Below are 24,442 nucleotides of genomic sequence, written 5' to 3' on the forward strand. Positions count from 1 at the left end.
TTAAGGATCGACGAAGGTAAGAAAGAAGAAGGAAATGAATGTCCAAAGGAATATAAAGAAGCAGAAGAAGGAAAGGCAGTTATGGCTGAAGCTGAAGGGAAGAACATACAGTACAAACCCAAAAAAAGGAAAGATTCCACCATACGGAACACAGTAAATGGACTGCACGGAAAGAAAAGTTTACAACGCACCGCAAATTTACCAGCAAGGTGTTGGCAACAAGGAAAACACATCATATGGTCTACATAGGAAACAAAGAGGAAGGGCTTAATAAAAACTTCAACAGTACGGAGTGAAGGTCCTAAAATCAAGAATACAGTTATTGACGGCAAGGAGTGGCAGTTGACACAATTCATGGTATCGAGTGTCGAGAACAAACGGGGCGATATGGAAAACCTAAAGGAGGTATTGTCTAACTTAAATAAACTTCGACGATCACAGGCACAATGGCCCACGAAGGTGACACAGAACAGGTGCAAAGCATGGCATGATAAGCACTTGAAACTGAACAGGTTACAACTCAGACAATGGGTGTTGAACTACGACGGCTAGAATGAGATCAAACCAGGCAAGTTTAAAATAAAGTGGGTCAGGCCATATAAAATCCCCGAAGTGGGCGATAACGGAGCAATAAAATTATGATGCTCGACGGGAAGGAAGTAGCCGATGCAGTGAATGGGTTGAAAGTCTACCATGGAAGAAATAATGCACCTCCGTGGATGATCCATTGAGAAAAGAATGATTGTAAATACTGCACATATGCAAGATAAGTAAAGGTAGCTAAAAGACAGAGTTGAACATTTTTCTTTAAAAAAAAAAGAAAAAAAAAGGAGAAAAAGCATCGTACGGTCAAGTGACCGCACGACATTATGAACAAGCAATGCTCATTGTACGACACAGTGTTTGCACACTAAACACATTAAACACCATATGGCATGAAGGTGTCACCGTATGACATACATAGTTTTTGTACATTAAGCCCGTACGGCTTTTTCCTAGGCGGAAACACTCTGAGTATAGCATCGTATGAATGTAGGAGGCAGTATGAAGATGGCCAGTGATCATCGTACGGCGGGAGCAGTGATCACTGTACGACATTCCTAGGTAAAACATCGTACGACAATTCCAGCGTATCTTTGCAAAGTTTTTCTAATCATTGAGCCCGTATGGCAACAAATTGCTCTTGGAGGCATCATTCTGTTAACCGTACAAGTTTTCTGGCTTGCTAATACCACCGTACGGTCCCATATTACAAGTATGGAGCGTAATGAAAGTATCAAGTAACAACCTAGACCATTTCACCATACGCAGGGGTTCATTCCACCTTATGAGCAAGAAAGGACTCAAGAGGCTGTACGGATTAGCAGCACAGAAGAAGGTGACAAGAGGTTTTCTAAAAAAAAAAAAACATCGACAAATCAAAAATGTTCAGAATGCATAACGGATGATGCCAAAGGGAAGGGAAAACATCAGCGGTTACCAGAAAGAGTGTGGGATCAGAAGAAATCACAAAAATAGTGTGTTCCATGCATTTTTGTGTGGGTTTTGGAGTGCTAATTTGGTCTTGGCAGCGAGGGGCGCTGCCCCAAGACCCCCTAGACCCCCGTCGTTACGGTTATCAATCGTGGGAAGTATGACCAGTTGATGAGTTGATGAGACCTAGAGCTTCTGCAGGCATGGAGTATCTGTGTACCAGAGGTAGAGAGAGCAAGCAAGTTCTTGGCAGAGTTGGTGCTTACAGAGAGAGGATGAGCAGAGGCTGGGCAGGAAGCTCAGGAGACGGTGAAGTAGGCTCGGGAGGAGATGGACGACCGACACCCAACAGATTGCATGGGAAGCAGAGCGGACAACCCTGTTAGCATAGCTTGAGGAAAGTGCACGAGGGAAGCAGTAGGCGGAATAGTAGCTAGCTGCAACAGAGCAACAACTAGTAGTAGCAGAGCAACGTTTGGTAGCAGCACTTCAGGAGAAGGACTCAGTGAAGAAGGTTCATGATCAGAAGGAAGTTGAGTGGCAGGAGGTTGCATTGATGCTGAAAGAAATGGTGGAGGAGAACTCTTAGATCAGAGCTGATTTGCAGGTTCGGACAGATCAAGTGTATCAGCTTCAACGTAGTCGGTCTTACCAATCCGAGACTCAGCCTTTTGGTTCATGATGTATAGGTCTATGTTGTTTTTATGAATAAATGTAGTTAGTTGTTGAGTTTTGTTATGTGGTCGTCTGGAGACGACTTTTCTTTTTGGGGGGGATGATGTCATCAGTAAATACTGTATCAGGATGCATGTCGTCGGTATCAGGATGTGTGTCGTCGGTATCAGCCGATAGGGTGTGTATCGGGATGTATGTCATCGGTATCGGCTGACAAGGTTGTATCGGGAGGTTCTTGTTGGTATTGGGAAGGTTCTCGTCGGTATCGGGAAGGTTCTTATTATGTAGCCAATGGACACCTTCGAGAAGGTTCCTTGGGATGTATATATACCCCCTCTGAGATTGTTGTAAATCATCTCATCATAAGCATAATGTAATATCTTGGCGTATGCGAATAATATAAGAAGTTCTGATCCATTGTCTATATGCATTGATTTCTTTACCCAGTACTCGTTGTAAATCATCTCATCATAAGCATAATGTAATATCTTGGTGTATGCGAATAATATAAGTTCTGATCCATTGTTTGTATGCATTGATTTCTTTACCCAGTACGGTAAACATGTGCTCCTACACATTCACTGCTAATATTTATTATTGCATATGCATGATTTAAGTACAGGTAACATGGAAGTTATAAACTTAAAAGTGTCTATCCATATGCTTAGATGTCATGCTCATAACTGACCACCAACTATATGAAACTCATTTGATTAATTTGAGCCACAAATCCTTTGTAGATGTCTATATCCATGGCTACATTGCTCAGAGGATTTCCTTAAGGGAGTTTTTATTATTGTTTACAATCGGCATTAATGTAGTTTACTCCCAAATTTTCCATAAAGTAACCAACATTTACATCAGCGAGGGCTGCAATCTGCATCTATAATCATCAAAAAAAGTATATTTAGGTTATAAGTGAAGAGAGAATATTGTTTCAAAGAGAACATAGAAAGAGGGTGTATACATGCTTGAGCAATACTTATGTGCTGGTTGAAACCATTCCTTAGAATTAGGCTGCTTTTACTTAAGACACTTCTTGAGCCATTTTTCATGCAGGTTTTTGGGTCTGATTGTAAGTCATTACATATTTGCTCGGAGAAATCTGACAAATAGGCCTCAAAATACCTATTTCTGATTGTTTAAATTCCAAATTAAAGCTTATATATGAAGGGTGAGAAGTTAGAATCTACTCCGAAAGTTTTATTTTGGTCGTGACTTAGTAAAAACATAGTTTGCAAAATCTCAAAGTTGCCAAGTTCTAATGCCCCACTTGGGAATCCAAGAGAACAATACAATAATTGAAAATAAAAATAAGTATAATGATTATTTTGTTCAACATTAAAGTGGAACGCGTAAATTCAAATATTATTTCATCTAACATTATACATTTTATTAAATACAAACAAAAACAATTATCACTAATTAATTTACCAAGTTCTTATAGGTTCCTCGAGGTCGCCACTAGCAATGCATATATACATGAAAGTTTATGAAGACCATCTTGCATATTACAAATATAGTCAGGTAATATAAAAATCACATGATCATATTAAGGACCAACACCCCGATTTACTCTTTCCTTCACATTTCAATTAGGCATGGATACATGTTTGCTTCTGCTAATTACAAGTATTTACTACATCATGTTTACATATACATTTTATGTTACTCCCACTTCAAGGGGCTCATCATATAATATGATTACATCAATGCTACATCATCGTAAAGCTCTTCAATTAGTTAAAATAATCCATAGAATCCATTTAGCCGCAAGCATATAAAGCTAAAGGAGGATATCATGTAACAGAGAATGGTCATCCAAGGCTCATAAACAATTCTGGCAAATACTTGACAGATAAAACATTTTCCACCTAACCATGTGGAACCTTACGACCTACTCCCTCGGGCTAGGAGATAATACACGACCCTAAACTAGACTCAAAGACAAACAAGGAAACAACATAACTAATCCCATCCAAGAAGTGAAATGGGAAAACACAAGGGTATCCAATACCAAAATAAACAAAACAAATATCCTATAATAGAGGCAAATCTAAAACAACAAGAGGGATCTCCTAAGATACAAATGGAAGGGTGTCATCACATGGTTCCTGCTAGTGCCAACCCATAGGTTCTCTAGACTCAGTGCCCAGGGGGACATTGTGTGGAAAGGATCACCTCACTGAGCCAAGGTTTCGCACTACTCGATCAACACCCCACGGACAACCAGGCCTTCTCAGCCCATCCTCACAAAAGAGTGCGTGTATACTCTAGGCATGGGAGAGGCACCATTATCTTCTATTAATGTGAGATTCCAACCCAATTAATTTTTTTAAATTACCACTTGATTAAATTTCACAATGGGTTATCCTGGACTAACCACTCTTGATCCCCATTGCAAGCCACCCTTCACACTATGTTCCTAACAAGACCCTCCTATGCTCCAAGCCAAAATCCAAAAGTAAAATAATCAGAAGTTGAGCCTCGTAAAATCCTCATAATTGAAAGCCATTAGGGCCATATTTGGAGCATAGACACAAAATCAACAAAAAGATCGGAAATGCCTAATTCACAAAGTGAACACTAGATCACTTAAAATCTTAAGTGATGCAGGAGCATCCTTGGGCAGATGGTAATCTTGCATTGTTTGTTGGTTATGTGCTCATACATGTGCTTTTATTGATACTTTTGGAAGATTTGGCTATGGATAGAGTTGGTAATCGAGTTATGAGTTGCTATCTTGGAATATGGTTAGGGATTGTCTCAAGATCACATATCTTTGATTGCACTTCATTCTGGTTTGGTTTGGTTCGCACATTGTGATCATACCGATTTGGCTAGTAGAATGTTCACCAGTTCAGTAGTGTTTAGCGATTGGAGTTCTTGTTCACCAGTTTGAGTGTGTTACTGGTTTGTTGATTGTTCATTATCAATTGGCGTTCTTTATCTACCGATTTTCTGATCGATGGTTGCACTCATGGATTGCGACCATTGAAGTGGTTTGGTGAGATTCTTGAGGTAGGTTTGTGTGTGGCCAACATGGTGGCTTGATCGATTCTAGAAGTTTCATAAATTGATGTAATAATTTGTAATTGAAGGTCAATTGATCTAATATGATGGTCTAGGGGTATGTGCAATTGTGAATGCTGACCTATTGGGGCATTGTGTATAAAAATAGGGTCTTTGGTCATTATTAGGCACTGTGAAGCATAGGGATCAGGCTAGGGGCAACTTAAGGGTTGATGGCTTGTAGTAGAAGGATCACATTTGATCTGTATCTCCTTGTTTTGTAAGTGGCCGCAATCGTGAAGGCCTTACAGCCTGACATATTGTACACAGATCTCATGATCCAATGAATAAAATGTATTGCTAGTTGAATCATATCTTTGTTGTACTATTTTGATTTCATTGTGTGACTCTTGGTTGGAGGTTTGAACATTTTCATTGGGGTTTCTCCATACCTTGCATTGCATCAAGTGGTAGTAGAGCTAGAGGTTGATTCCTATGGTTGCAAATCCGTGACTCGTACTTGTGAAGTTGTGGCTCGTTGTTCGTGAGGTGGTAGATAGCAGATCTGGCTAAGTTTGAAGAAGTCTTAGGGAGATGTGAGGTTGATATTTGATGAATTCAGGGGTGACTTGATACACATGCCACGAGTCTGAAATTTGGTTTTGCTGTAAATAAAATAGGTTGTTTTCTCTCCCTCCTACAGGCACGACCCTGTGAAAACCATCGAACAATTAGAAGGTACGCCTAACATATGATATCATCGGCAATCTCCCATGATATGGGTATGCTAAGGGACCCACCACCAAGAAAAGCTTAAATGGAGTGAATTAATATAAGAAGCCCATTGTGTTATATGGGAATATAACAAGGTAAAACTAAATCGTAAGGTAAGGACTTTGATACCAACCCCCACTTAAGGTAAAATGTATATGTATAATATTTTAAATATTATTTTACTTGCTTTATCTATATATTAATATATATATGGTAAGATTAAAATAAAAATGGAAACATATAGAATTTTTGAAGATAAAATCTTAGGATGATATTCAATAATATGAGATTTATGAGCTTTAATAAATCGATAAATTTTATGGATTAATTGATGTGTTGCAAGATAGCAAATGTAATTTACTATAATATTTTGAGTATTTTAGTAATCTCTCTCTATTTTGTTCATATTTTCAATTCATGCTATAAGAGTTATTTTCCTTGATCTTTTCCTTCGAGAATGTTCTTGTAGGAAAAAGAGGGAGTGGCATTTCATTAGAGGCAACCTTGAAAGAGAGGGAGCAGATAGAGGATATGATTCAGTCAACCTTCCGTGATCTAGGTCATATTGATTCAAAGGGAACTATATGATCTCATCAATAGTTTGACCTACCTCCTAGATATGCTACATTAATCTGTAGCACCAAAATGTTTTGGATGTCTAGGAGCGAGGGTTATCATGGTTCTTTGGGCCAGATTTTTTCGAACACCTTGATAACCAACTCATCATGGTTCTTTAGGCTGGATTTTGCCAGACACCATGAAAATCAATTTGTTATGGTTCTTCGGGCCAGATCTTGCTGGACACCATGACATGAATCTTTTATAGACCACATTTAAGGTGGTCTTTAATCTTGTATTATATGTGCTTCAATTCCCTCCTCGCTAAAGAGGGAGTGCTGAGAAATTTAACATCATTGTGAAACGAAGCAAATTCCATATGTAATATATGTTAATATATGTGTGTGTTGATGGATTTATGTTGATATCCTTAAATATGCCATTCTAGGAATATCATATTGAGACAATATCTCTTCATATACTCGAGCATAATGTGTTCTTTATCAATCCTCCCTAAGAGGGAATGCTAAGTTTGTAGTTCAGTTAGATTGATATGTTCATGAGATTCATTATTGATGATAAATCATCTTTCGATAAATATTCTTATATATATATATATAGTTATTTATATTATTAATATACTAACTTATGATGATTAAATATAGACATGTCTCCTCTCATCTTTATGAGTCCTCAAATCTACATTTGGAAATTATCAATAACAATGGCTATGATTCTACATTTGCAGAAACAATCCTAGATAGTAACATTCCTCACGGGCAGTGATAGGTCGTAGTGGCCAATTAATAGTTTGTGTTCATTCTGTTTTTTCTTTAGGTGACTCCAAATATAGGCTGCCTTTACTATTGCTTTAAAAAAAATCATCTTCTAAGATATCCTGTAGTATTTTGTAATCTGTTGGTAACCTAATAAATTTGTAATCTACTAATGAAAGTCCATGCTGTAAAAAATGTATGCATTCTAAACTAGAACATATGATGTTCTTATCTAAAGTGGGAATGTGTCCCCACTCTTGGTTTCAAGATCCCATCCCACATGTTATTTTCCTATTCCCATATTTTTAGCATTTTAAATGTTGAAAAAGGTAAGGTTTGCAATGGAAGATTGTTATTAGTTTGAGTATATTTAAAATTCCTTTTCTTTATTCCAGATTAGGGCCCTTCAACATCTCCATGCTTATCAAAAATCATTGTCTAAACAATATAACAAAATGTTCTTGCTCGAACTTCCAAACTGGATGATCCCTTTCTCTATGAGGTCTAGAGAAACATTAATGTGCTAGTTGACCAAAGAGGGAAGTTCAGCCGGAACTTGTTAGGTCCTTACATCATCACCTTTGTATATGGCTCTAGCACCTATGCTCTATTTGAAATGAATGGAATGCCATTGAATGAACCCATAAATGCCCTGCACTTGCAATGATACTATGTTAGATTCTGCCTATGTGTCAGCATCCATTGCATTAAGATGATCATGTTATGACTTTTCTTCATCAACATAGTCTACATGTATTGTGTTATTGATGTATAAATCCATATGTGTTTGGGATTTAGTCATGCATAAAAATGTATGATCTTATTACATGCATTGTATGTCTAACATCTATATGAATCCATTGTATTAGATCATTATATTTAATTAAACATTGTAACTTTCCTATCATAAAATAAATAATTAACCAAACCATTGTTTATGGGCCGATTGATTTATTATATCTCGGACCCATTTTTATTTAATTGTTGTCGTACATGTAGCTGTCGGCTATCTTTGTAAACCCTCTGTAGTTCCTTCAAACAGTATTTAAGCACAACATGTAGGTAGTAGTTGGGATGTGATTTGGATTATTTTCTTTGTACTGCAACTTCCTACTTAGAGTTCTTTGTTGTTCGCCATTTTGGAAGTGAGAGATCTTCCCTACTTGGCTCTTGTGGTTTCGGTGGGAATCAACCCTCACCTTATTCCGTCCATTGTATTTCTTTGCTTTGGATCTGGCAAATCTAGAACACCATTTTAGTTTGGAATATATCTATATCTATCTGTGATTATCCCAATACACTCTGGTGTCTTCTTTGTACAATTTCTTCGAAGTTGTCAATTGATTCTGGAGGACTTAGCTTTAGCGAATTTGAAGAACGCTGTATTGCATCACCTTCATCATCGTACAACCTCTTAGCCCTCACTGAACGCTTCATACCCCTCTCCATATGATCTCCCAATCACAACCGTACGACCATTCTACCTCAACCGTACGACCATTCAGTCCCAACTGTATGACCACATTCAACCTTCATTGTACGGCTTCTTAGTCACTACCGTACGACTCAGTTACTCCTCCCTCTAGGTTGTACATTGCCTCCAATTCACTTCCTCCCTTCCATACAACACCCCCCTAGCTACCTAACAGAGACAAAATTAGGTATATGGAAGACTCATGTCTTCAACTGCGAGGATTGGAACATTACAGTGGTATTAGACAAAAAGATCCTACTAGCTTGTGGACAGTAAATGAAAGTTTATAGCCGGAAAAGAAGGAGATCTCATTCAATTGATAGAATGGTAGATCAAGAACCCATTCCTGTGGAAGTCATGGTAGTATTGAGAGATCTTTTGAGGAATTAGGCATAGATCAATGGCACTCAGCAACTTGTGGGAGAAACTCTCGGGAAATTGGTAGACAATAAGATATATGGGGAACAAAATGGTCACAGTTCTGACTCAGTTTTGGGAAAGACGAATCCTCATCTGGCACGCTTTTGACCTTCCATGCCGACTGTGCCTACACGGATGGAGGTACCGCACGGAGGAAGGCAACCAACCTTTGAGGAAATTCAAGAACAGTTGAATGAAGACTAGAGGAGTGCAAACTTGGAAGAGGATATATCCTACAAACACTACACAAAATTGAGAATGCCATATTCTGGAGGCCAAAATTGAGGATATTTTAATGACGATCTTGCAAGAAAGTTAAGTAAATCTGTCATCATTTGACGGATCCGGATCTATATCTGCCCAAGCATGGTTAATGAAGGCCGATACTTACTTCCAGCTTAATCCAATGCCAGAAGAAGAAGCAATTAGATTTGTAGCACTCCACTTGGACGGAGTGGTGAATGAATGGTGGCATCATGGCACTAATATGCTGGGGCATGACCAAGTAAATACTTATACGAAATTCACTGAAAGATTGATAGACTGGTTTGATGTTAAAGATTTGGAACTTAATTTCAAAGAGTTGGGACAATTGAGGCAAACTCGATCGGTCGACAAGTACATTAGAGAATTCAAAAACTCTCTATTGTAGTTGTGGACATTTCCGAAAGGAGATGGATAGTGCTCTTCATGGACGGATTGATAGAACTATAGAGGCGTTGGGTAAAAGGTTTCAATCCTGCCACCCTTTTGGAGGCTATTAAAAAAGGCACGAAGCATGACATCATCATTGACATCATCCTCTTGAGGCTACTCCGACTCCAAACAGCCTATATTTCCAAGGGACAAAGATAACAAACCTCTGTGAAAGAAGCCTTCGTTGGACGAAACTACCAAACAGGAACTCCGAAGGAAGAAATTATGTTTCAATTGTAAGGGATTGTGGGAACCTGGGCACAGATGCCTCGGTAAAGGAAAAATACATTACATTGAAGTTGTATTCGATGATGAGGACAATCAAGAGAATCTACCCACAGAAGACAATGACCCCCATGAGGACTCCAAAATGATTAATTTGAACCATACAAAGAGGATCGCCACATTAGTACAATGTGGGGGAACCCTCGCCCTAGTTGTGAGCTTGAGATGTACAATATTTCATGTATGGGGAACCCTTCAAGGACAGAGGGTCATTGTGATGCTCGATAGGAGAGCCACTCTAAACTTCATAAACTCATCTTTGGTGAAAAGACGAGATCTACCTACTGAGTCACACGTAGGATTCCAAGCCAAGGTCGTCGGAGGAATAGTTATTTCCTGTACGCACCTTGTTCCCCATCTGAGTATCACCATGGCTAACGACACTGTGACGGAGGATTTCTTGATAGTGGACATCGATGATATGGAGGTTATTTTGGGCATATAGTGGATGAAGACACTAGATGAATGCACATAGTTTCAAGTGGACGGACTTCACTTTTGTTGTCGATGGAAAGAAGGTTGTTCTCCGTGGGATGGACAATGAGGGACTGAAGGAACTTTCGGCATAGTGGATGGAGGCCATGTTTCGACATTATGACATTGCATGGGCGACACATTGTTTCGTTTTGACAAAACCAATGGAAGGACATTGGACATTTAGTTGGGATGATCTTTAGAATATCCTGAATACCCATGATAAAATTTATATAGACATTCCTCTTGCCATACCTCCCCATCGCAGGTTCGAGCATACCACTGCGATGGAAGCTAGCGCTAAACCAATTATCACGATGCCAGACCGCCACATCAAGAAATTCAAAGATGAGATCAAGAAACAGATTCGGCCAACTCTAGCCCTTTTGCATCATCAATAGTATTGGTAAAAAAGGAGGATGGGACAATGCGCATGTGTGTGGACTACCGAGTACTGAATAAGAAGACAATAAAAAATAGATACCCTATTCGCAGGATTGATGAATTGTTGGATGAGCTGCATGGTGCAATTTATTTTTCCAAAATATATCTCCGTTCTGGATACCACTAGATCCGCATGCAGGAAGATGTGGATAAGACAACTTTTCGTTGTCACTACTGGCATTATGAGTTCCTGGTCATGCCATTTGGATTAACAAATGCACCAACTACTTTTCAGTCTTGCATGAATCGCATCTTTAATAAGCATTTGCATAAGTACTTGCTGGTATTCATATTCTCATTTATAGAAAAACTTGGGAAGAACACTTGAGACACTTGAATAAAGTCCTAGGGATCATGAAGGCTCAGTCCTCGTTCACCAAGCAATCCAAGTGTGAATTTGGAATGACTGAAATATTATACCTAGGGCATGTTGTCAGTAAATATGGAGTGCAGGTCCACCAAGAGAAGATTCAAGCTATTCGGGATTGATCCCCACCAGAATCGCTCTCTGAATTGCTAGGGTTCTTAGGACTCTGCAAATATTACCAAAGGTTTGTACATGGTCTCTCTTAGCTCAGCACACCATTAACAAATTTGACTAAGAAAGGTTCCTTCCAGTGGAATGAAAGAGCGCAACACACTTTTGATAAGCTAAAAGAAGCAATAAGCACTTTCCTGGTTCTCGCCTTATGTGATTTCACTCAACCATTCATTCTAGAGTGTGACACATCCGGAGAGGGCATTAACACAATATTAATGCAAGATAGACACCCTATAGCCTATGAGAGTCAGCAACTTACACAAGTGGAACGTCTATATTCCATTTATGACAAAGAGATGTTGGCCATCATGCATGCACTGACCAAGTTCCGATAATATCTAGTAGGTGTCAAGTTTGTCATTCATACTGATCATAATAGTTTGAGATATTTTCTGGAACAATGGGATCCAAATGAGAGGCAATAAAAATGGGTAAGGATTAGGATTTTGATTTTGACATTGAATATGTGAAGGGAAAGAACAATGTGGTTGTAGATGCCTCGTCAAGAAAACCTACCATCTGCTTACTATCTCAGATTTGAGCTGATTAGAAAGCACACTTATTGGTGGAATATTCCAAAAACACATTTGCATGTAAGCTAATGGATGTCGAAACTCAAGATGACTGATACAAGGTGGTGAATGACATCATTTACTATAAGGATTGGATATACTTAGTGCCTAAATCCAAATTGAAGCAGAAAACCTTGAAGGAAATACATGCCTCACCCTTGGCTAGACACCTGGGTTTTCTCAAGACCTATAGACAACTTAGGGAGAGTTTTTCATGGAAGGGACTTAAAGGAGATGTATTACAGTACGTATGAGAATGTGCAATCTGTCAGCAAAACAAATCCGAACACACTTTATTTGTTGGGTTACTGCAACCCTTTCCTATACCAGAAAAGAAGTGGGAAAGTATCTCTATGGACTTCATCATTGGACTTCCTAAGGTGAACGTGAAGGATTGTATCTATGTGGTGGTTGACAGATTGATAGAGTATGCATAGTTCTTCGCCATCTCAGATTTTCGAGTAGCATAGGTAGCCAACTTATTTTTTAGAGTACTTTTTCGTCTGTACGGGTTACCCCAAAACATTGTTAGTGACAGGAATGGTCGGTTTCTTAGTATTTTCTAGACATAATTGTTTCGATTAGCAAGAGCAGAATTGTCACCAAGTACTAGCTACCACGCTCAGATAGACGGATAGACGGAGATTGTGAACAAGTGGCTAGAAGGCTACCTCGGGAACTATGTTTTGACACAACAACGGGCATGGGTTAAATAGATGCATCTGGGGGAATATTGTTACAATACCACTTATCACATGTCCATTGGAATGAGACCCTCCAAAACACTATATAGGTATGAATCCCTTTCGTTTATCGACATGGCACTAGGTGACAACCATGCACCAAGGGCAAGGGACTAGCTTCAGGAAGGGAAAGACATCCTGAGATTCTTGAAGAACTTACAAAGGGCACAAAATCAACAAAAGATCTATGTCGACAAACACCGGATCGAGAGAAGTTTCGAAGGGGGAGATTTGGTCTATCTCAGACTCCATCCATGCAGGCAATCCTCATTGAATGAAAAGGGGAATGAAAACTTGAAACCACGTTATTATGGTCCTTATCGTGTAGTTTGCTACATCGGTGAAGTTGCCTATGAACTAGAACTACCAGAAGGGAGCTATATCCATCACATCTTTCATGTCTCCTGCTTGAAGAAAATCATGGGACAAAACATCATAGTAACCACAGATCTTCCACCATTCGATGTAGAAGGGAAGGTCGTGTTAGAACCAACTGAGATGATTGATGCACAGGAGAAGATTCCACGGAACTGTATCCTGAGGAATACTTGGTACGCTGGAAACACTTGCAGTTGGACGACACTACTTGGGAAGGTGAACACATTCTGTAGCATTTGAAATTGCATTTTTTTGAGGACAAGCAAAGTTTGGGATGAGAGGGCTGTAATGTTCTTGTCATAAAATAAATAATTAACCAAACCATTGTTTATCGGCCGATTGATTTAGTATATCTTAGACCCATTTTTATTTAATTGTTTCCATAAGTGTGACAATCGACTATCTTTGTAAACCCTTGGGAGTTCCTTCGAAGGGTATTTAAGCATGACATATAGGTAGTAGTTGGGATGCAATTTGGATTATTTTCTTTGTCCTGCGAATTCCTGCTTGGAGTTCTTTGTTGTTGGCCATTTCAAAAATGAGAGATCTTCCCTACTTGACTCTTGCGGTTTCGATGGGAATCAACCCTCACCCTATTCCGTCCATTGTATTTGTTTGATTCGGATCCAACAAATCCAGAACACCATTTTAGTCTAGAATATATCTATATCTATCTATGATTATCTCAATATACTCTGGTGTCTCTTTGCACAATTTCCTCGAAGTTGTCAATTCATTTTGGAGGACTTAGCTTTAGCAAATTTGAAGAACAACAACACTGTACTGCATCACCTCTGTCACCGTACGTCCTCTTACCCCTCACCAAATTCTTCATATCCATCTCTGTACGACCCCCTTTACCCCTCTCTGTATGCTTCATCTCCATCACCATAAGTCATCTTCCCCTCCTCACCATACGACCTCCTGGTTACAATCATACGACCATTCTTCCCCAACTCTACGACCACATTCAACCTTCATTGTACGACTTCTCAGCCATTACCATACAACTCAGTTACTCCTCCCTCCAGGCCATACATTAACTCCAATTCGCTTCCTCCCTTTCGTACAACAGCCCCCCAAACTACTTGACAGAGATGAAATTACGTATATGGTAGACTCATGTCTTCAATTGTGGGATTGGAACATTACAAGATTAGTGCAACATATGTAAATATTAAATCATGATACCATCAAACTTAACCATACATAGTAAGAGCATCCATAACATATGTTAGAACAATTGCTAAGTATCCACAAGAAAGTATAAATAGATGGATACAAATTTGTATATGTAGATCATCAATGTATAAATGTTAAATGTACATATGCTACATCATTGCAAAAACATGTTATGTGGGTATATGTGTATATATATCTATACATAAAAAAAGAATGCTACACATCAGATCTATCTCTTTAGCAAAAATGTATGCATATGATCACGATCTGCATGGAGCATGGGACCCGAAGCCTACTTGTGCTGGTGGATCCTGGTCTTTATGTGACTATCAAACCAACGTTGATCAAGAGTGGCTGAAGATCTTTGTGCAAGAAGTCCTCTTGACTCCCCTCTTAGCTTAGCTAAAACCACTTATAGCTCCATCTCTTGTCATTTGACCTTTGGTGCCTCCAACACCAACTAACGCACTCACAGGTGGTCAATGTGTGCATTAGTGCCACTCAAAACTCTATCAACCTGGTGTTGGAGGTCATCAACTCGACCTTGCAAGGTGTCACGTACCTTCTTGACACTCTATGCCCATGTCACTGCATGGTCTAGCTCCATGGCCTATTCCGGCTCCTTGAAGACCATATGCAACTCTATATCGTGCTGGTCCCTTTGCCTCGTCACAATGGCCAACTAGGTACCTTGCTCCACAAGGTCTACTCATGTGGCCTCGTAGGCTATCTTGAGACAAGCCAAAGGCTCAAATAGGCCCACATGTTGCCCAATTGTATTATATGGCTTGTAAGAGTTCAATTTAGACACTGAGTTGACACATTTGGGATCATTTCCTCCAATGCATGGAAGAAGACGAGACTGAGACATTGTTAAATGCTCATTGCATACACAAAAAGAACATGTTAGTATCTATATCATAATAATCTAATCTACATCAACTATGTCAAAGGAAACTATCTACACCATAAATGAATAGCTCAATTTTTACTTGGATCGTTCTACCAACAAGGCCTTGCAGTGGAGCTTTGTTTTCAAATGCCCCAAGGGTTTCCATAGGTGGTGCTTCTACACATGAAGATTGGGGAGAGATTAGTATTAGTGATCTTGGCCTAGGTGTTCAAACATGTATCATAGGGAAAATTGTTGGATAAGCACTCTTTGCCTTTGCCTTGGCCTCTTCTCTACCTACTATTATAGAGAAACCCTGTGTGGACTTCTTGGCATTATACATTGCAGGTTCCATTATAGGCTATGCACCTCCTCTCGATCTTCAATGGTAAGACTTGGGCTATCCCCTAGTGCATCTAGTGGAAAGATGAGGATATGACTTGCTTGGGCCCACTATGTAGCAATTTTCTTTTAATGTCGATGTCGTCAATGTCTAGTATTGATGTGAGGTCATCATCTAGTTGCTTGCCTACCTTCTCTAGTTGCTTGCCCCACCCCACGATGACATGTAGCTCTTCGACCTTGGTGGCCTAAAACTCCTATCTGTGATACATTTTCATTAAGATGCTCTAGAAAACTCAATGAACTCCTATTGGTGAATGGTGCAAATGACTTTTTATGATCCATTTTTCTCTCATTTAGCCTAAAATTGGCCAAAATAATTGAAAAAGAAATGTGTGGCAAATTTGACTCAGTTTCCTCCTCATTTTTCTCTGCATGTGGGGCCAAAAACAAGGCAGCTGCATTACCCATTCATTTGATTTTTCATTGCTTGGTGCATTTATTACAAAAATCCATGATGGAACAGCTGTATTCTAACATGGATTTCAAGAATAAGGCAATCATGAACCTTGGCCCAAATTTGGAATCAAATTGGTCAAACAAAAAAGTGCAGTGCATAGATGTCCAAGTAATGTGCATTCATCCTCGAAATATTCCATTTTCAAAAAGAGCATATTCCATGTTGAACCGCTTTTAATGTGCTCCCCTTCTCTGAGTGTGACAGCCACCCCTACCCACTTTAAGCTACAAAACCGTTCATCCTCTATATTTTTCACTCTTTAGCTCTTGGCTCTTTGACTCTTACAACTCTCTCTTACTCTCAAAGCTCAATTTATTCTTCCAAGTGAACGTTTCTTGAATCCACAGTCTATTAATATCAGTATTGTATCTTTCTCTTCTTGTTTTTGCCTACTAAGCTCACATTCTCAAAGAGGGGCCTATGCTGGGTAACTTTATATTTTCTCTCTTATCTACATCGCTATTATTTCATTTATTGGTTATAATAATTATCTATTTATGTCATAAACTTTGTGCAATAGAGGCTTTCCTCCATCAAGTGGGGTTCATTTTTAGTGCTTGTCTATATCTCTTATTTTATGCAATAAGGGTTTCCGTCTATTAAGCAGGGATTGTTTCTATTACATTGTCATTACCGGTATTATCACAATCTTCTTCTAGCTGTTCGTGAAGGTGGAAACACCAAAACAGGGGTTTGACTTTAGCAAGCACCTATATACCTCAACACCTTGCCTTGTTTTTGTGTGTCTAGATAATTAATAGGTGCGCAGAGTAAAGAGGCATGCATAGGAATCGGTTTAAAGTTCTGTTGTTTTTATTTGTACAAAGTAAAATGTGGTGTGCTGGGGTCAGAGTTGGAGAGCTTGCTAGCTTCAAGTTATTTAGTTGATTGTTTGTATCTTCAGTCCTTGTTATCAAAATATTTCTAACCTTATATTTATGAGTTTTGTCAGTATTCTGATTTCAATATTGATTTGAGAATTCTATTATCACATTTTAGTTTACTTATCTTCTATATACTTCCTTACATTTTCTTTAATATCTTGCACCTTAATCTTTTAAGTAGTTGTCTTGATTCCCCTAACTCACCAGAGTACTAGAAGTGAGGTAGCATAAGGTACATTTATTCTCTGGGGATCTTGATATTCTAAGGGTAGCAAATCCCCTCTTCTACAGGATTATTATCACACCTCCAATAACAAATCCCTATACACAGGCAAGTTGTTCTATCAACTCATAGTACAACCAAATATTTGTATGATCAAACTATATCAAAGTCTAGTAATTTCCCCAACATTCTTAATAAATGCATGATCTGTTACTACAACTTTACCTCATTTATTCATAGATTATTATTCTAAATTATGCGCAAACTAATATGAATTCCTAGCAGACCTTACTGAGGTATTGAAGAAGTTAGTCAAATGATGTCCAGTCGTAAAAATTAGGAACTCAAAAATTCAAATATAAATGTCACAATTTCTTTAGATTGTTATAGCATTCTCTTCCTAGGTCTAACAGTTCCAAAGTACAGTTCATCTTTTGTAACTAAGGCTCTATAAGGAAAAATGGGACCACCCACATCCATGATAAACTACAATTCTGAATTTCCATTGCCAATTGTAAGGATATTAAATTTCTACAGGAGATTTTTCATCTCACATTGTTATCACAGTATACAATGAAATATTTTGAATAGTTGGAATAAGAAAACAAATGGTAGAATCCTAGTGTTGATCCGTTGATTTTGTGAGCATGTTTATTTATTTATTTAATAGTACCAGCATTAGCATCAGTTCGTTCACATTCATTTGTGCCTTTTCCATTTACATGGGACCTCATAAATTGACTTGTTCTAGAAATGAGATTTTTTGTATAAGCTGATTCTCTATGTCAGCAACAAACATTTTATTTTGTAATATATCTGATCTCCTTGTGATAATAGAAAGCATTGCTTCGACATGTTTTGATTCTTATCTTAAAATTGATTTTTGGTTGCTCCAGATTATGAAGGCATCAAAAGGAAAGGCGAACCCATCATTGTTAAACAAGATACTATTGGACAAGCTAAATGCAAAATAGTGATATGATTGTTTGGACTATATGTTCAGTGGCTTGAGTGTATTGTAATACGAAGCTATTGATAATTAAGAGAATGGGAATTCAAATTTGTTATCATACTCTTAAAGTAGGTTTGTTTTGATTTTGTTCGAAAGCTTGGAACATAAATTAAATACTTTTTTGAGCATATATCGACATGCAAGAGTTAATGCTCAAAAGGCCAAAATTTTAAAAAATGGTCGTGTAAGTTAGCTCTCAATTAGTTGTAAAAGCACATAGATCCAATTCTATAGCACCAAATTATGCCAACAAACAACATAGACATGTATGAGATCCAATAATAAAAGTGGGAAAGTGAGCAACCATGTGTATAGAGCTCCTCCTGTTAACAATTACAATTAAGATGGAAAAGAACCATGTCTCTCATGTTGCGCTAAGGCTCAGCTAGGTATTATCTTGTACTTAACGGGGTGAGATGATTGTACTTGAAGAAATAAAAGGATTATAGGTCCATTTTCTTTTGATATCTTCATTAGGGGATAGGGTCCAGTAGTTATGCAACCTAGTTTTTTTGGCACTCAAAATCATATATCACAACTTAAATATGTTTCAAAATTTTAATAACATCTTGCTTGGCAAGTCATTTGTCTAAACCTAAGGTTTCAAGTTCACATTCTTATATATTATGCCACATCAATGTTGAAGTACCTCAAAGGCCCCCCAAAAAGGTTAGACCACCATTGTGTATTTAGTCAAATGTTTTTGATGTGCCAATTTAGCATCACATGATTCTTGGTTGTTTAGCTCTATTGGGTATATTGCATTAACAATTAGCAATGTTGATCAACACTAATAATCTTGAAGTCACTATTAATCATGATACACTATTGAAATACCTCTCCCTGACACACACATGTGCGCGCACGCACACAATACACACATGCACATGCACACACCCGTGCACGTGCATGCGCACGCACGCACACGCACACACTAAACCCACACATGGGCACACATGCACACACAGATGCACTGACACACACACACATGCACAGGTGCACACACATAGACATAAACATAGACAAACATAGACACACACACACAACTTAGAATGTTTGTGTGTATAGTTTATTTTGTGTGTTGTGTCTTGTATGCTCCCTTGTGAGTATTCCCATGTGCATGAGAATTTGTGCATTTTATCCTCCAATAGAGAATCCATGCTACTTGGTGCAAGAGCATCTGGGGTTTATGCTAAACACCCTAACACATTTTGGCTTGTAAATGATCCTAGCCATGTCATTGATGAATAAGGACTCTCAGAGAGTCTAGTTAGTATGGTAATGTTGATTAGCTGTTACTTAGAATGCTTGGGCAAAAGCTGCCAAGAGATGGCAAAAAGTCGTCAACGTTGACAAGAAATTGCAAAGTTGCCAAAAATTGGGTATGGCATGCAAAAATGACCCCAATGTACTTGGACTAAGTAGGAATGATGTTAGGAAGGTTTGAAGACAACTAAGTAGTCATTCTACATCAATTAGGGATTTTAGTACATTGAGAGAAGTCAAAATGCAAAATGTTGCAAAGTTATTGTTGACAATGTTGCAACTTTGCAATGTTGTCATGACAACATTTGAGCAAGAATTTGGAAAACACCAAGAATCAGTTATGGGTTGGTCCCAACAATTAGGCCATGTCATGTGAGGTGATATAAGGCTATTCACAACCTTGGAAAAGAGTTTGTTGATGTATCGAAAAAATTTCAATAGCAAACAAAGGCAAATTCTCTACAATTTTACTACAGTCTAGTTTGCAATTTGATCATCTACCACTTAATGGATTGAATGAACTTCTTTTTCATTGTACATAGTTTGTTTACATTGTATTCTTGTTGTGTGTGTGTGTTTGTGTTGGTAGAGTAGATAAGAAGTTTTGTTTAGTTAAATAAAAATCATCCTTATGTTGTTAGTTCACTAGCCTAGTCAGGGCTTGAGGTTGAGTAATGACACTTTCTTAAAATCCCACCATGAGACCGTGACGATTCTTTGGGATATAAAAGTGAACTCATTGTACAATGTAAATACCCAATTTGGAGATAAGATGAAACAATTTGCTATTTTTGGTGGCTTGCCCTAGGTGAGATAACAAGTACCCAGTTAGGAGCAAGCACTACAACAATAAGCAATTAGTGAATGGATGGATTGGGAAATGTGATAAAAAAAAGTCTCAAAGTATTGTTTGAGTGTTTATGGGATTGTAGAAGCTTTGACAAGGATTGACAAAATCATTTGGCCTGAATTTAAGCCAAGAAACTCGGATTAGTTCAAACCCATAAGAGAATAGCTTAGTTTGAGACTAGTGGGGTACAAATGATTTTGGGGACCCAACCTTGAAAACTCTTAAAATTCTTCCAAAAGGGTATTTTGATCAAGACTTTGTTTTTGAGCTTCTTTAGCAAGTTTTTGTGTTATTAGGCAAATACTTGAGTTGGAGGCCTAATTAGGCCTAAAAGGCTATTAGCCCTAAAATATAGGAGTTCTTGAGATCAGTAGAAATGATGTTACAAGATTGAGTATATTGGTGTGAAGTATGGTTGTTCAACTTAGTTTGGAAGCCCATCCATCCATCTTGAAGTTAGCCATGAGCATGGTGAGGTTTGGAGTGAACTTACCTTTGTGAGTTCAAGGTAGTGCAGTGGAACATTACCTTGGTAGAGAGGTCTTGAGTGAGAGGAGTTTGAGTGGAAACTCTTAGGTTTGGAGGTTGAATAGTGAACCCTAGGAAGGCTCAAGAGAAGACCTAGGTAGGAGTCGAAGTGGTTAGGGACTCAGAAAGATGATCTCCCTATCACTACTCTTGCAAGCTCTTGGATATATGAGGAGCACAATGTTGTGACTTCCACTAGTTGCACTTGGTATGCTTGGTATGTGCACCCATATTTGTAAACAATATCTTGGGATGATGCAAAGTATAGGGATATTTAGGCAATATCTTGCACATTGACATAGAAACTCTAGTGGTTATTTTTAATATATTCCTTTGTGCATGTAGTTTTGTATGTCTTGTGAATGATAATAGTTCTACAGATATTCAAAAACTTTGTGTGTGTGCATGCACATGTATGCGTGCAGTGCTTGTTTGCATGTGTGTATGTGCGATCACATGGAATACTAATCCTGTGTATGTCTTCATGTTGTGTTGCTAATGTGTATGTGGTGTTTGTACTATAACATATGCCATTCCTTTGACATGATTTTTGGTGTACATTTTTTATATACCAATATCTTGTAATTTTGCCTTTCATCGAACCCAACATGTTAATGAATCCAAGGGCATATGATCTTTATATATATTTTCTAAAGATTCTTTTGTCATCTTGCTTTCTAACAAAAAAATTATTAAATATTGATGAATTATGATATCATTTTAAGGGTTGCATATATCCTCACATGTACAAAGGTACATAAAGAAACTATTAACATATTCCTAGAAGCATCGGTAGTCTATAGCTTCAAATATGAATACATGCTTGAATTTACACATTCTTATTGGTATTTCCTAGCAATAGAACACAATAGAACATGTAATCCATGATATTGTATTTGCATATGAGCCAGCTAGAAACATAATATACTAACAAATGCAACTTAATCTAGCTATCTTTATACTAAATTTGAGTAACCTAACAATATAATATGCTTGTAAATGCAATTTGTAGAGGTGTTATATGGTTTGTAGGAATGAAGTATGATAGATCTTGAAGTGTCCTAGCTAACAATACCATTTGCACGTGCTTTGAAAGATGAGTTTCAATTCAAAAATCATCAAAGACTATTCTACTTGTCAAGGAAACTAAGTCTCAACCTTATATTTACATATGGTTATTATTTATAGCAAGTTTACATTTAAGTAGGGATTAATATGAATTTATATGAAAGTTATAGATTGGCTACACGAACACGCCGATAAATATTTGTTGCAGGACTATTCTTAAACTTCAAGATATTAAAGCTTGTGTTTTCAAAAGTTGTATAAGTTTCAAGTTAAATTTGGAAGCCCTAAAGGCTTCAAAATGACCCACAAATGGTTGTAGTTGACATAGTGGGTCACAACATGATGCTTAACATGGTTTTTGATGTATGGCTCACCAATTGGACTCTTGGGTTAAAGGTTGTGGCCTCTAAATATTGTCTTGTGAAATAAGAAAAATTAAAACATGGACACACAAATATTCTGTAAAATGGAGTTTCATGTGTTGGTGCATTTTGACATACCATAGGGCATCTCGGACTGCAATACAAGTTTGGCACCACTTTTGGGTGCCTATAGCCCATAGTTTTGTAATATCATTTGATGGTTTCATTAATTGTATCTCCTATATATTAGGTGCATGAGAAGAAGGTTATATGTAAGAGTCTTCCAATTGTTAAGTTACCCTCGAATCTCTAGCTTGTGATACTATTGTGAGAAGCATTCCCTAAAAGTCTATTGTAGTCTATTGCTGATTTAAAATAATATATTGGACGACTTTTAGAGTGTGGGATATTTCTTCCAAATAAGTTTCCCCACATAATTTTCTTTGTTGTGGTATGCATACCACTTGTGCTGATTTTTGTTAAGTTTATGTAGCTATTGCAAATATCTAAAACCTTTTACATAACCCTCTTCTCAAGGTTAGTCTTGGAAGTTGTTTTGGTACCTCAATTTTCTCCAAGTACTATCATAGCATAATCAGATTTTTTTTCATTGTGAGTTAGGTTTTCTTGAATTGATATAGATTTGATTGGTAGTTTGTGTAGAAAAGACTTTGTGATCTTGTAGGAATTTTTAAATGACAAGTTTTCTATGGAGAATATATGTGGAGATCTATTTTTAGAAATATCTTTCAAATGAGGAAGCTAAATATGGGGGATCTATTAATAATTAATGTTATGGACGGTAATATCCTTAGACCTATAGATCCCACCATGATCTTCAGTGATGCTAATGATCATAAAGCAAAGGCTCTAATTAGATTGTGCTTGGAAAACTCCATGTTAATAAACGCTCATGAAGAATCTTCTACAACAAAGCTAAGAAAGAAACTTGGTGAAATGTATCAAGCAAAATCTTTAGCGAACAAGATGTCTTGAAGATAAATTATAGGCTATGAAAATTTAAGACAGTGGATGAGTCGTAGGTCACCTGGAAGATTTCAATATGTTGGTGCCTTAATTGATATTTGTTGGTTTCAAGATTGATAGAGTATAAATATTGAATGTTTCTTTGTTCTTTATCCAGTTCTTCAATTTCTCTTACTAGGGCTACCAATAACATTTATGTTGTTTTGAAAATTGAAGATCTAGTGGATTCTTTTCTTTCTAGAGAGATGAAGACAAAGGTATGCATCAATGATAAATAAACCTTAATTGTTTGTGGAGGCCTAAGGAAAAGGCAAGAAGGATGAGAAGTGTAATAAATCCAAATGAACCAAATCTATTGGAAAGTCCATAGTTATTTGCTAGAATTGCAATAATTCTAGACAAGGACTCAAAAAAAGAAAAGAAGGAAAAGAGGAAATTCGATTATGATCTTTAGTTTGTAAAGGAAGAAGATGATGAGTTCATTGTAGTTTTGACCACTCATGAATGTAGTGATGCATGGTTGAATGACTTGGATGCATAGTGTCATATGATAGTTTCATATGACCTTTATAAAAAATATCTTTTTGGATATAAAGAATTTGATTGAGGTACAATGTATTCGGGTATGATTCCTATTTAGATGTTATTGGTCATAGCAAAATTAGAATAAGGTTTTCCAATCATAGAATAAAAAAGATTAGTGGTGTGTTTCATATCTTTGAAGTAGAAGGAATTTTGTTATCTATGGTCAAACTAATAGAAACATGTATTTAGGTAGTAATCTTTGGTGCAGGATAGAAAATGGTTAGAGGTGGTTGATGATTGCTAGAGGTGTGACATTGACATATTCTATAAGCTAGACTTAAACACTATTTAGTGGAATAATACATAATATGAACATAAAACATGCCAAAACTTCTTTGGAAAAGGGGAAGGTTTCACTTCAATAAATGTTCGTGCATTTTGGGTACTTAAGGATGCTTTTTCTTCTAAATCAAAGTTACTTACAAAGAAGACTATGCTATGGAAGC

General features: G+C 37.5%; 1 protein-coding gene across 1 annotated transcript in view; it reads left to right on the plus strand.

The window, feature by feature from the left end:
- GATB (GLU-ADT subunit B) overlaps positions 1 to 18,653 on the plus strand; it is a 150,389-nt gene extending 131,736 nt beyond the window's left edge. The window contains exon 8 of the mRNA XM_089829628.1: positions 18,235 to 18,653. Within this exon, the coding sequence (XP_089685754.1) occupies positions 18,235 to 18,312 (78 nt within the window). The 3' untranslated portion in view covers positions 18,313 to 18,653. The remainder of the gene's footprint in view (positions 1 to 18,234) is intronic.
- The last annotated feature ends 5,789 nt before the right edge of the window (positions 18,654 to 24,442 follow it).

The sequence above is a fragment of the Cupressus sempervirens genome, chromosome 5 (assembly GCF_028749045.1).
Source record: "Cupressus sempervirens isolate cs-2001-9-10 chromosome 5, ASM2874904v1, whole genome shotgun sequence".
In the NCBI taxonomy this organism is placed as follows: domain Eukaryota; kingdom Viridiplantae; phylum Streptophyta; class Pinopsida; order Cupressales; family Cupressaceae; genus Cupressus; species Cupressus sempervirens.